This window comes from Ambystoma mexicanum, chromosome 5p (assembly GCF_040938575.1).
Source record: "Ambystoma mexicanum isolate Mex_15411 chromosome 5p, UKY_AmexF1_1, whole genome shotgun sequence".
Taxonomy (NCBI): Eukaryota; Metazoa; Chordata; class Amphibia; order Caudata; family Ambystomatidae; genus Ambystoma; species Ambystoma mexicanum.
In genome coordinates, this window is record NC_090930.1 from 920,383,938 (window position 1) to 920,398,767 (window position 14,830).

General features: G+C 43.5%; 1 protein-coding gene across 1 annotated transcript in view; it reads right to left on the reverse strand.

Annotated features, from left to right (window-relative positions):
- Positions 1-3,471: 3,471 nt before the first annotated feature.
- RAMP3 (receptor activity modifying protein 3) overlaps positions 3,472-14,830 on the reverse strand; it is a 1,283,291-nt gene continuing 1,271,932 nt past the window's right edge. The window contains exon 4 of the mRNA XM_069613343.1: positions 3,472-5,219. Within this exon, the coding sequence (XP_069469444.1) occupies positions 4,964-5,219 (256 nt within the window). The 3' untranslated portion in view covers positions 3,472-4,963. The remainder of the gene's footprint in view (positions 5,220-14,830) is intronic.

Consider the following 14,830-nt stretch of genomic DNA (forward strand, 5'->3'; position numbering starts at 1 on the left):
GGGGCGTTAAATGTGGAAAAATAAGGCACAGAATCTTCCCGACCCAAGAACTATGGAACTGACTCTGGTAGCTAGGTGGTCAGAGTCTCTCTTAGTGATCCCGGGCTGAGTGGGGGGGGGTCAGTCTCTGGCAGCCCCTTCAGCTGTCAGGCATGCCTCACCCACGAGCCTAGAGACTAGTTGTGTTGGCAGCTGGCTTGTCCTTTGTTCTAGTCCCCCATTTCAAGAAGGGTATTACTAAGTTTGTTGGTGGTCTTGAAGGGGTTTCTTTGAGGGTACTTTGTGAAATTGGATACAGTGACCATGTGCAATGGCTTCTGCAGTTAAGAATCTACCTCCGCCTTGACGCCTTTCTCCGGTGAGGCCGCCAACCTTAGCATCTACATCTATGCAGCATCCACCCTGCTAATGAGGGGCTGACTGGCCTTCCAGCCCTCCAAAGTTTTGATTGTATTTCCACATGCCTGTCTTTTGGATGTTAGGCTGCCTGTTGTAAAGTGTGCCTGTTCTCCTAAAGTGGCCTTGAAGAGTCTGGGCATTGACTGCACCTGTCTCTACATCAACTGTTTGCTGCTAGGCCGCCTGGTGAGGTTGCTGTGCTTTGTGTAGTGCAGTGTCTCCTTTTCTTCTCTCTCCCTATTATGTGACTTCTTCTTTCCATGGTGCTCTCTATTTCACCTATTTACTCCAATTGGTATGCTATTACGTATCCTACCTCCCTCTCAAAGCCTGGAAGAAATATGTTCATAAAGGGCCTCCTGGGCTCCAATCCAGGTCTGCCCATTGCTGACACCTATGTCAATGCTTCCTCTAGGAATACTGTCACTGATATCTTCTTTGCTGTTCCCTCTCCGGACCTATGGACTCCACATTTGGTCTCTGTTCTCTCTCCTTTCTCCTTGTACCTGATTAATGGTGGCATTAGATGTGAAGTACTCTTGGCTGGCTTTTTCTCTTCCAGGTGCATCATTAATGTTTATCACAATGGCACTGTCATGACCCAGGGCTCTCAACCTCCCCATCTTATTCTTGTCAGGTTTCTTCCATCTCTTATTAACTTCCTCCTTCTCTCGCCACCCCTCCTGTGGACTCCCCCATCCCCTCTCCAACTCCGACTGGCATATCACGTCCCAGTACCCCTCCCCGGAAGACCTTCAAAGGTGGTAACAAGCTCCAACTAGCCACCCTCAACACTCGATCTGCTGTCAAACATGCTTCTGATATCTCTCTCCTCCTTGAAGACTTTGATCTTGATGTTCTCGCCCTCACTGAGACGTGGTTCACTGCCAGCTCCATCACTGCTTTTTACATTCTCCTCCCTGAGGGTTACAAGATACTCTGCAAACACAGGCCACAACGGCCTCAAGGTCGAGTGGCCTAGATCGTCCCTGAGTGGATCCCTGCCAACATCATTCTTACTCTGTCCTATTCCTCCTTTTAATGCTTTGTCTGCAGGCTTGGTGTCTCCCTACCCTCTCTTGGACCATTGCCACTATCTACAGACCACCCGATCCGGCCCCTCTATTCCTCTCGGAGTGGGCAAACCTCAGCTCTGCTCTTCTTGCCTCTACTTCTAAACATCACCACCTTGGTGACTTTAATACCCACCTTGACTCTCCTGAGGTGACCTCTGTCCTCTTCCGTAATCTGTGTGATATTCTTTCCCTCACTATTCATCCCTCCTTCTCATCACACTCTGCCAGGCATATTTTGATTGCTTTCATTTCTTCTGACATTCCTATCTCCCCCCTTATAACTACTCCCCTCTCATGGTCTGACCATTCCCTCCTGTCTTCTCATCCTGATCTCACTGGTCCTCCTGCTAAACCTCTGCCTACACAGCCCATCTCCTTCACTGTCATTCGATCGATGGAGCGAGTGTCAGATAAAGCCTTTGCTTCCACTTGCATTCCCCCCATTCCTAACCCTGACTCCAACACTGATTTGTCTCTTGCTAATCTTCACCTCTCTATCACTAGCACACTTGATATTCTTGCCTCTGTCATGAGGATCTGTATGAAGTTGGCCTCTAAGCATAACACTTGGTACGATTCTGACTTAACCTCTCTGAAACCAACTGCGGTGTGGCTGAGCAGAAATGGCGGGCTTCTGACTCATCCTCTGACAAACTGGCCTGTCGCCTGCTTCAAAGGCAATAGAAACTCTCTATTCATTCCAAGAACAGGGCTCAAATTCAAGCCGTATCTCTGGGGCCTCAAATAGTTCTGGTGAACTGTTTACAATTTGGAAGGAACTCGATAATCGTTCTGCAGTCTCTTCATCTCCCTTACCATCCTTATTTCTCTGTACCTCACTGGCCACCCATTTCCTCTCCAAAACTCAGGACATTATGTTCTCACTCTGCTCTTCCCCCTTCTCAATCCCCTGCTCGCATGCCCCCCTTTGCTCTCTCCCCTTCTCTACTTCTCTTTCCTTTCTCGCATATATCACCTGATGAGGTCTTTAGACAGGTCCGCTCTATGAAAGTCTCCTCCCAACAGGTGCTCCCCTTCTATCCCAGAACTATCAAGGACAATATTTCCTCACTTATGCCCTGATTGGCTGCTGACTTCTGCAAACACTGTTTTTCCACTAGCTCCTTCACATCACCCCTTAAGCACTCACTTGTGCACGCCCTTCTAAAAAAGCCCTCAGCTGACCCCTGCTGCCCTGCTGTTGCCCCAATCTCCACTACCCCCTTGGTGGGCATACTCTTGGAGAAGCTGGACATCTCCAAACTGACCCAACACTCTGAATCAGTGTGCTCTCTCCATGATCACCAGTTTGACTTCAGAGCACCCAGAAGCACAGAAACCTCTCTGCTGAATTCCTGTGATCATCTGCTCTCCAACTTAGACTCCAAGTCTCCCAGTTGGACACCGAAGGACTTGCACTGTGGACCATGAAGGGACGGTCTCCTTTTGACATGACATCTATAATGTTAACATCAGGAGAACATTTTCTGAACCAGTGGTACCTACCGTGCATGAGACTTTACGAAAGCTTCTGCATGTAAATCCACTATGCGCTTGGAGTCTAAGCGAGGAAAGTGACATGTTTCAAAAGGGTCTGCTTTCCTGTTCTGAGGGCCAATCTTCTATTAACGAGGCCTGCTGATGTCACCATAGGAAAGAGACAAAGGTTGCCCAGCTGTACCATTTGGCCCAGGCTCAAGGCATTAAATATCAGAATGCAATGTTGGGTTGAAGGCGGCAGAGAAATGCAAAGGCACTCATAAGTCAAATCTTTCATGACCTACTTTTTATCCTAATTGGCAATGTGCATGTGAGTTGCAGGTGTGAGATGCCTGCAAAACATAGTAAAGGAATCATGCTTACAATGAGGGAGGAAGCAGTAACTGGGCATGTCTGCCTTGGGACAGCTTGTTTCTTCTGTGTACATAGCTGGAGCTGTGAGAGAGAGTTCACTTACTAACATGATTCTAGTGGTAAGCTAACGCTTGACAAGCTCTTGATATGAACATTAACCGTATTTATTTGCAGTTTGCACAAGAATGTCCAACTCTGGGTAAAGGTTGGAGGAGGAGGTAAGGGAGAAAAGAGGGGAATACAGTGAACAGATTTATAGGAGCAAATAATAACACAAACAATAACGTTATAAAAATAAAAAGCCATAGGGAATGGCATATCTGGCGGTTCCTTAGCCACTCCTGGTGACGGCTCTGTCAATTCATTTCCTTACATTCTTTTCCAGCTGTGGGAAAGAGGCCTGCACCCTTCCTGAAGTCCTTCCCCTGGCCTCGGGCATGACCTTAAAAACACTTGAAATGAATGCGGTGCTGCTCTTAACAGATTCAGAGACTGCCTTTGTTCTGTCCGTGGGTGTACATACAAAACATTGCTTTAAGGGCCGAGAAAGCAGTCCTGTGTCAGTAGAACAAACATAAACACATACACATCATGATATATATACATAAAAACACGTGCCCGTTCATTTTCACGTACATGGGAAAAAATGGTATCTGTATGCTGGGCATGTCTGTTGGTGCACACGTGTGTGCGTTGGAGTGCATGTCCCTGTATGTGTGTGCTTGTATGTGAAAAAGAGAGAGAGCTAGAGAGAGAGAGACAGCTAGAAGAAAAATCTAGGGCAAGACATGCTGTCAAACAATAACATCTATGGTGTCTGTTTTCAGTGATGCAATGCCATCCATCTTATTCATTTACGTTACTCCATCAGTGCAGTGACGACATTCCATCCATTCACTGATGTTTTTCCATCAGCTCAGTGATAGCATTTCCTGCCATCATTAAGGTCATTCCATCGCCTCAGTGGTGGCATTCCAATTGCTGAGTCACGCCATTCCATTGGCTGATTGATGGCGTTTTGTCAACTCACTGATGCGATTCCCTGATCCCAGTGGTCACATCCTGTTCAGAAATTGACGTCATTCCGTCAGCACAGTTATGTCATTCTATCCACTCACGCATATCCTTCCATCATCTCAGTGGTGACATTCCAAACACTCCTTTAACTAAGTAGACAACTTCGACATTCTTAACAGTTGAACGACTTCGAAAATACTAAATTCAGAACGGATAAAAAAGTAATTCCAAGTTGCAATGCTTTGGTTATTATTCGAAAAGGGAGCAGTTCTCACTGCAAATCATCAATTTGAAAAAAATGCTGATCCATGTGCAGAATAAAAACATCCCGTTGTTGATGCAAGCAATTCAGCTACTTTTGTAAAGTTCCACATATACATAATATTGGATTCATTTTGTTAGATTTGCAGTTTGTTTTCTTAAAGTATTCCAAAGTCTAGAATTAGATAAGCAGTAGTAGGTAGCTGAGACTCATGTGAACATTTCTGACCAGCAAAAATCTTTTTTTTTTGTATTCTTTCTGATTCTTGACAAATTACATCTGGGCTATAGACCCACGCTTTCGAGTGCACAAACCCTTCCCTTTTAGTAATGAAAAAGGCCAGCAGAGTTTCGATTTACATGAAAATGTCACTCCTCTTACTGCACCACACTACCAGGCTGATCATGGCGGCGGTCAAGACCACAGGAATTAAAATCAGCGTTGTCAGAATTTCATCCGGAGGGTCTTCCCACACCACATTGTCGGACGTACAGTTTGAAAAGAATTTCTTGTGGATCCCAGTGATGTAGCACTCTGTATGGGGATTTGGCCAAAAACAGCCTGTGTATTTGGCCTCCGCTTCTGTGCAGCTTGAAAAAGTATCGTAGTGCCTAAAGAGACGGAATACAAGCAGGGGTTAGTTTTCCTTTTTTTCAGCTTGCTAAAGCACATTGCAATCAATTCTACGACCAAAACCATATCACTTGTCAACAAGCACAATGAACGTTTGAGTAAGCCCTAAAAGTCATACACATTTTGCAGATGTTACTTTTTCTGAAATAGGTTTATAAAGCTCTGTGTGGCTTGTACTTCATCGGTAATGACTCCCTACCACAACAAGAGAATGCGCTAAATCAAGGTATTTAGAATTCGTCTTAACAAAGAGTATCCATAGATTCAGCATAAATAGCACCACAGCAAAGGCGTTGAAGATTTCCTGACAGGACGGTTGGAAAGGATTTCAGTTTTATGTTATATTTTCAATTTAATATTTTCATTGATAGACACAGAATGTGTCCAATGACTGAGGTGTGTATGGTTAGTCCTGTGTTTCGCCTATGTTTGCCTTCCTCAAGGCATCATTATTGTCAGATTAGAGCATCACCATGTATGAGGTTGGGACATCAATTCACCAAAATACAAGGGGTAGCAGAAGTGACATCACACACCAGAAAACATCACAGGAAGTGATGCCATGTGACCTTTGACACATGGCATCACATGCTATTACATTTAACCCTGATATCATCACTTGAAGTGACTGATAGGTGTAAACACCTAATAAAGCTTATATTTCATAAAATACCAAACTGGCAATAAAGCAGACATAAGACTTTTTAGCAGTGGTCGAAGTGTAGTGGAACTATCTTCCCTGCTGGCTTGCCCCCATCCCCATAAACCCCATCACCACAACCCCTCCGACTCACAATACAAACACCCAAACAAATGCACCTGCTGCTTAAAGGATGTTCAATGCAGTGCACTGAGGTGCAAGTTTCAACTTCTTCCTACACTTTTATTTTAAATCAAAAGCATTTTGAAACAGTTTACTTTTCAAATAAAAGTATAGGATTGGTAAAACTTAAACAAAACTAGCAGAGGAGCAACGCTCCCAACCGCTCCAACCCACTTCGACCACTGCTTTTTAGATACCAATCACATTTTCACTAGGGTGCTGCCTTGGCATGCCATGGAGTGGATATTGTTACGACAGAGGTAAACCAAGTAGTACCAACACAGGCCAGGGGCACTGTCCTGCATATGCCACAATAGCCTCATATGTCCAGTTATTGACAAAATATGCACATTATTGTTACACATCAGGTCTAGTAAATGTATTCTAAGTAAAGCCCCACATTTGAAGGTGCAGCCATAATGCATTGTGGCTAATGTAGCCTCATCTGAGGATACAGCCATCTCATGTTTGTTATAGCTTTACAGCCTAGGTATGGTCAAAATATGGAAGTTACAGCTTTGCATATCCAGTTGCTTCTTTCACATGCCAAGTGAATCCTCAAATGTCCAATAATGCCACCCAATGTGAGTTAATGGTCCGTGCCTGGTATGGGATAAAGTCAGATGAATAGCACATTTCTTCTTTTTAGTACAGAAAGACTTTCATCATAATGTCAGGTTTATATATATTAATCAATCAAATGTTAATCCAAAAGTTAATAACTAACAAACTGAAAGGGAACCCATGACACCTTAAATGTGTTCTGATCTCCACATGTTTCATCATCAGGAGGACCAAGAGGCTGACTCCACAGCATTATACTCTTATATGACGTTGACCATAAATGCTGTTAACCATACATTCCTGAGCTATAGAGCAAGTTGCATATGGTTGAGTATATGGTTAAGTAGTCCGTGCTACAATTGACACCTGTGACCTGCAGAAATAAATACGAGTACTTACCCGCTGAGCTATCGTACCAGCAATTTCTTCTTAAATGTGAATACCACATCATATGGTAATGTTTTGGCTCTGGTGGTTATGTGTCTGCCTGCACTTCCGTGTTCATATTTCAGCAGGGCTGAATCAGTCTTTCATCCTTCTATGGTTGATACAATAGGTACTATACCATTTCACACTAATAACACCTATTTTTTCTTTGCTTAAAAGCAGAAGGTATCAGGAGTCAGACATGAAGTGCTATAAATAAAAATATAATATAATACTACCTATTTTACTTGGATATGGGAAATCTAAACCACACTAACTTCAAAATATGGAGTATTTTGCAAAAGATTATAGGCTACAGACAAATAAAACAATGAAGTTTACTCTAAATACGTAGCTCTTCATCTGGAGCATCCACTCTCTCTGGCTTATACATACAACAACTACGCTTCAGTCTTGCCTTTGCAAATATGCCACATTAGAAAAAGGCAAACTTCACAGCACGATTTCCAAAAATAAAGCAGGTTTTAAGAACTCACTTTATGTTTGTTTTCCCACTGCCAGTGGTGGCTGGTGAATGTTTTAATTGGTGGGGCGTAGTGTAGCAAAGGGGCCTGAACTAACAAAGGATGGTCTGTGGGAGTTCTCCCTAGAGAAAATGCTTTAGTTAATAGGTTAAAATGATACATTATACAGCACACTGTCTGTGAAAAATTGGTTAAAAAGCCAGACAGTTTAAAATCAGTTTTATCTGGTAATTCATGAAAACACCCAATAAATGCAAGTTCTCAACAGCGCACAGGAGCATTTCCCAATGCATTTCCATGATGCCTTTCCTTACAATGTATGCCAGCATAAAAAACATTTTAACAATGCCAGTGCCCATATATTTCCATGCTGACTGCAACTATATATGACAGTATTCCCATATAAGAACATAATCATGTAGCACATAATGACAGTAATGATACCATAAGAAAACATATCTAGGCTGGCTCTGTTAATATACGTGATTACCCACACATAAGAACAAACTTGTGTTCATTTTGCCATTAAAAATGCCATGCCACAATACGAAAACATGTTTTAGTTGGCTGCTCCAATACAGTCCAGTTCAAACCGATAATAACGCTTATCAGGTTCCATTCATCATAGATGATCAGTAGAAAATGCCATGCTATAGTAATATATTATAGCTATACTGGCTGCACCAAAATGCCAGTCTAGTCATGTAATAATGCTTATCATGCTTGCTTTATCGTAGATGGGCAATAAAGAATGCCATCTCACAATAAGACATGGCTAGACTGGTTGCATAAAAATACCAGTGTAGCCACACAATAACACTCATCATGCTTGTGTTATCATGCTTTTAAAGCAAGCATGATAAGTGTTATTATGTGTCTAGACTGGCATTATGGTGTAGTAAGTCTAGCCATGTTTTACTCTGGCATGACATTTTTTACTGACAATCTATGCCCAGTAAAAAATGTCATGCAACAGTAAGTAATGGCCAGTCTGATTACATCAAAATTCATACTAGCCATGTAAACACACTTATCATGCTTGATTTATCATGCATTTAAAGCAAGCATGATAAGTGTTATTACATGCCTAGACTAGCATTTTGGTTTAGCAAGTCTAGCAATTTCTTACTGTGCCATGACATTTTTGTACTGCCCATCTGTGATACTCTATTATAGATAGCCATTAAAAAATGTCATGCCCCAGTAAGAAATGGTTAGACGGATTGGTTCAAAATACCAGTCTAGCCTGTAATAACACTCATCATGCTTGCTTTATCATGATTTTAAACCAAGCATGGTGTTATTGCGTATTTTCATGCAATTAGTCTAGCCATTTCTTATTGTGACATAACATTGTTTACTAGGCATCTATGATACAATATCATAGATGCCCATTAAAAAATGTCTTCATCTGCCCCCTCCTACACCTCCCTCCCACCTTTCCCAAATCAGCCCCAAGGCTGACAAAACCCCAACAACAGCACAGCCACATTTTTTTTCACATTCTCATTTAAAGACACATTCACACAGCATTCACACAGCAATCCTCTCAAAAAGAATTCACTCAGCATTTATTAATGTTAATGCGACAAAAATCTTCTTACATCTAGCAAAAAAATAATTGTATTTATCTGTATTGTGTAAAATATAAAAGGCAGTTTAAGGGACATCACTAACAATATGGTATATTAATTGTGCGCAAATTTCGTCAGGTGAGATTAGTTTAGTGAAACAATTTGCATTGAATATTTCCTAAAGAGCCTCTAATTGTAATTTATCAAACCAAATGAATAGGTAGTGCCTCATTGACAGTTGGTCATGTTTTACTATTTAAGAGCAGGTGTCAACGAGGGAAGGTGCCACTACTTCATTTAGAATTTAAGAGCAAAGGAACGTGTGTTTCAGTGAGTAAGTGAGTGAGTGAATGCTGTGAAGTGAAGGAGGAAGGGGATTGCATAAAGAGAGAACGGCGAAGAGAGAGCGACCGGTAAACACTGTATTGAAAATGGGGAATATATTCTGCCAATGAGAGATACCTAAAAGTTATTTTTTTTTCTTTCACAATTTTGTTTTATTGCATATATTAATCGATCAAGTAACAATTAGGACAATATCCACAACAGAAAGGCAATGGGTAAAGAATGAGGGTTTACACACACAAAGGCATATCCCCTGTGCCGAGAGCCAGGTGGGAACAGCCCCTCTAAATGGGGAAGAGGAGCACAGCAATAATGTATTTTCACAGACCCTCCCCAAAGCAGGAAGAGGCGAGGGGTAGTACAAGGAAAATATATTCTGCTTCCCAAGAGGGGCATTTCATGAGGTGGAGGAGCATGGGGGGCGAGCTGGAGTGGGACTCACTGAGTTCAGCAATGCCCCACCTGCTGATGCAGCCTTATATTGCTAAGGAGGGCTCCCAAATTGCTTTACACGTGCCCAGGTCCTCCCTGTTCTTGTAAATGGCTCATCCGATTGCCAGGAGAGTCAAGTGCTCATGGATCCACTATTTGATCTTAAGCATGCAGTGATCCCCAGGCCCGTAGGATGGATTTCGTCACCAACACACTGCCCCTGAGCACCCAGGCCTTGCAGGGGCTATGACACTTCATGTATCTCTTTGCTACCTCGCAGAATAAAGAGAAAGGCTAAGACACAGGGTCTGACTGGGCCGGTTTGGGGGTTACTATTTGTAACTTACGTTACTGCAAGTAACGTAAGTTACATTGCTTTTGCTTTGCGGCCCGCCGGCTGCCGCGGTTGCATTCGAAACGTAACACCAAAGTGTTACCTTTCTTTGATGAATGCCTGGCTGCATCATCACAGTAGGCCCGGGGAAGGCTCGGGCCAACCGTGCGCAGAGTGTCCGGCAGGCACCCCTGAGCCAACTGCCAACAGTCAACGACACCATGGTGCCAGGTGAAGACAAGTGTTACTATTAATTTCAAAACAATTCACACTGGGAGCGGCTGGGCTGGGTGGGGCTGGAGCTGCCTTGGCAGCCCGGCCCGCTCCCAGTGAATAGTTGCAAGTAACATGAGTCCCGCTCCCGGGCCACCCACATTTGCAAATTGCAAGTTGCAAATTGCTTATTCCTCCAACAAGTTCATTAAGGTTCTGGGGGCTCGGGGCTGGGGGCGGGGGGTGGACTGGGCGGGCCAATTCTGTCATCACAGTACACGATGCGCCTACTTCACGCTTCTAGTCACCATGCATTCCCCCTGCATTAAAGCCCTGCACGGTCAGCGACTGCACATAGCCGGTCTCTCCTCACTTCCATTCCATCTTGCGAATAACTAATGCACTGGCATAACTGAACCATTTGTCAGCCAGCAGAAGTCGGCAAGCTCATTTGTACGTCAATCTAATTTTAACCCCCACAAGGAAGCGAGCGTTTCATGTAAATCAGGCCGCCATTCTGTTATTGACTAGTGCTTTATGTGCCCCCTAGCCTTGCAAGCCACGTGCTTTATCACATACTCACTTTAACCTGTGACTGGGGAATTAAAAGGGCTACGTCTCCTCTTGGCTGACGAAGGCAGGAGGCTCTAATTCCGTGCATTGGGTCGGGACCACGGGGATACATTGCACGTCTGGCAGCGCCTGCCAGGGTGGTGCTGAGCCGCACGCCAGCACTTTCCTAAATCAAAGACCTTCCGTGAAAGGTAAGTAGCGTGTTGCATGCTTCAAGTTCTCGCAGTCTGTGTCTAATGGGCCATTCCCCAGCACACACTCATACTTGCCAACCCTACAGATTTAGGCAGTCGGCTACTTCTTTTTAAGCAGTCCTACCGCCTACAGATTTGGGTGACATATCCTACTGCTTTTTACATTGGCAGGTAATGTATGTGACTCTAAGGCAGGTTGCTGGACAAAACATGCAACACATTAATTAGTCCGTACGGTGGGCTAATTGCTGATTACATTGATTGGGCTCAGACCGATCCACTGACCAGCTACGTGACTCTTGCCGGTACAACTCTTAGGTGAACCACCAATGAAGGCAAGTGGCAGAGCGTAACACCATCACACAGCATCTGCCTATCAGACTGAGGGTCTCCATGTCATTCAGTGTTCCAGGAATACAAATGTATTGCCCAGGATGCTGCTACAGAGCAGTAGCAAAAGTTGCATAGCAGCTCTATGTGATTACCTTCTGTGAAGTTAGGTAATTGAATTTGGTGTTAACTTACCATTGAGAATTATACATTTTTAACATTTGAACATCTTTCCATGTTGTGCTGTTTGATAGGTTGTTTATTTTAGAATACTTCAATGGTGCCAACAATATATGTTTGGTATTTTCTGGTGATGTCATTGTTATGCAAATTATTATCTTTGAAACTTGAAAAATCCTACATCTTTTTGGTCACAGAATGTTGGCAAGTATGCACACTTGCACTTCACGTATTCTCCACAGTCATGTTTCTTAGCTTGCAAACAATTAGAAGTGCATTGCCTCATAAAATGCACTTGTGTTTATATCCTTTTGTCGCAAAGACCTCCACCCTTCACGTTATGTGGATGGTTCATAGTCCGGAAAATAAGTGGATAGGAACATCGCCATTTCTGTATCGTTATAGAGTAATATTGACTGACCTTAAGCTATACAATTTATGTTTAAGGACCCTCAGAGAGGTCACAGTGATTTTGTAGCTCTGCAGCCGCGAGCACCATTAAGATAGGTAACAGCGCTTTGAAGCAGGAGAAATAAGAATGAAGAGCTATATAGACACCTGATATTGTTATTGTTACTGTATATTCTCACAGTAACACTTTGGGTCCAAAGTAATACATTCTATATCACAACCAATATTTCATTTATACAATCTTTTCAGTTATTCTTCACGGCCAAAGGCATCATTTTGTGTTTGTATGATGTTTTTACACGCTAGATATATTTCAGCAGCACAGTGATGTCCTTTCTACTGGTCTTATGCGTAGGGTCTCTAATGCTGGTATCTGAATGGTGGTGATTGAGTGTATGTCCCAGGATATACCATGAGTGACCTCTGTTCTATGCTATCATGACATGTGACCATGAATAAGCCAACCACAGACAGAGAAGACATGCCTTGAATCTGGTTCTGCAAAATAAGTATTTAGCTATGTGATGATGTGGTTTTAAAAAAAAAGGAGTGCTATCACTTTCTCAAGCGTTTACACATAACATAACATGAAACAGACACATGAACCCTCCATAAGTAGCATTTTCTGTAAAGTCGTGAATTGACGCAATTCACAGATGATGGTTTAAGGGACACTTTTTTTTAGACGAGGGGTGGGCCACTTTTTTTGGCGAGGGGTGGGACACTTTTATTTGGGTGTCCTATTTCTTGTCCCAGTCCGACCCTGCTAAGACATCTCTTCAAGGAACTGGAAGCAAAGCTTAAGAAACTCCTGCGAGAAGACAAACTGCAGATACTGGCCCTCATTCCGAGTTAGGACTACACCATGGAGTAAATAGCTCCATGGTTGGCAACCATGGAGCTATTTACTCCATGGAATACCGGCATGGTGAATGGAGTAATTACCGGTCCATTCCAAGGTTGGATGGACCGGTAATTCCCCATTCACCATAGCCCTTCCCCATCCCCATTTCTGCCCCCATAGGGCTCAATGGGAATGGGGAAGGAGGTAATTACGGCACCGTAAATTATGGTGCTGTAATTTACTCCAAGGTCACTTTGCGGGTCCCGTAATTTACTCCTGCTAAAAGCAGGAGGTAAAGAGGGACCCGCAAAGGGAACTCGGAATACGGAGGTAAGGGATTACCGCCATCGGTGCCCTTACAGGTGCCGGTAATCCCTTACCTCCAACCTCGGAATGACCCCCACTGCCACTGTGCAAGCTGCAACTGCTGACAAACTTCGGGATATGAATGTCCCTAACTTCTCAAACTGCACCCTGATGTTCACCTTGTAGCACATCTACACAATGACCAGACTTGTGCCAACGATTGGGTGAGGACTGAATCTGCTCAGATATCGCAGATGGAACACAGGGCATTAATATCCACCATTTCCAGGAATGCGCTTGAGAAGAACCCCCATGCAGAACTTGCTAGGGAAAGCTGAGGGTCCATATCATTCTCATTTGATGCTGATCCGTGTGTCTTAATATGCGCATTGATTTGGCACAACCCAGGTTCTCGGTTCTGTGGCAGTATCCGCTACATCAGAGACGTAATGGCATATGGGAGATTGGGCGATGAATCCCCTACAGTCAGCTGTGTAAACTTAATGACTTGCAAGACCATAACTACTCAGTATATGGACACAGAGAGGAATCTTCGTAGAGGGCCTCGGGGATACATCCCTCCCACTCCCCTGACATGTGGGCTGGATGCAAACGGAATTGTGCTTGGCCAGCGTGTGCCGCACGTCCACTATGCACAGACTTCTGTCCGTAACAAGTAAAAGAGCTATTGGAAATTGCAGAAGAGCTGGAACCTGAGAGGTGGATGAGGTGTTGTAACTACATACAGCTGACATTGCTCAATTCCATCCTGAGGACCATCCTGAGGACCTGTCAAATCAAACTCCTGAACCATGTTTATTGGTCGCCTGAACGAATGTACAAAAGGAGCCTGAGCGATAAAGATGTCTGCTGGAAATATATGCAGGCCAGGTCAGGTGCACGATGAGCCACTTGATCTGGTTCTGCCCTAAGACGAAGACATTTTGGAAAGGGGGGTCCGAAACTAACAGTTTGGTGTTGGAAGCGATTGTCCCAATGCCCAATGGAGAGATTGCAGAAAGTTGCAAACACTTCAAGCGTGATACATAATGCAATGTTTAGGCTCTAGGCAGTATAAAATGCAGTGAGGTGTGCAGGTCGTTAGGCATACTTAAGTAACATCTGCCATTTTATGTTTAATTGAAGACAGATGATCTCTACAGTGAAAGGGTCGGTGGCCCGTTTTAAAATGACATATTAATGTTATTCACAATTGTTGGTGTGAGTATTCACAACAGAATGTTACTAAGAAACGATTTGTGCTTATAGCCTCCAGCATAGGGTGCATTTTTTTAAACACTCCACAGTTTTGCTTCACACTCGCTGTGCATCTACATTAGCAGATAGAAGGGATTGTGTTGTCAAATTCTATTAAGTTTGCACATTGTTTATCAGAGAAGTTCAGCCTGCACATTAGAGCAGTATAATTAAGTGGTTTTATAAAACATACCACACGTATCAATCATAGGTGGAGTTACTCGCTAAATTCAGCAATACTGTTTAGTTGCACAGGGATGCTCTGTTTCCACATGTCATCTATATCTAGCCTAAGGCC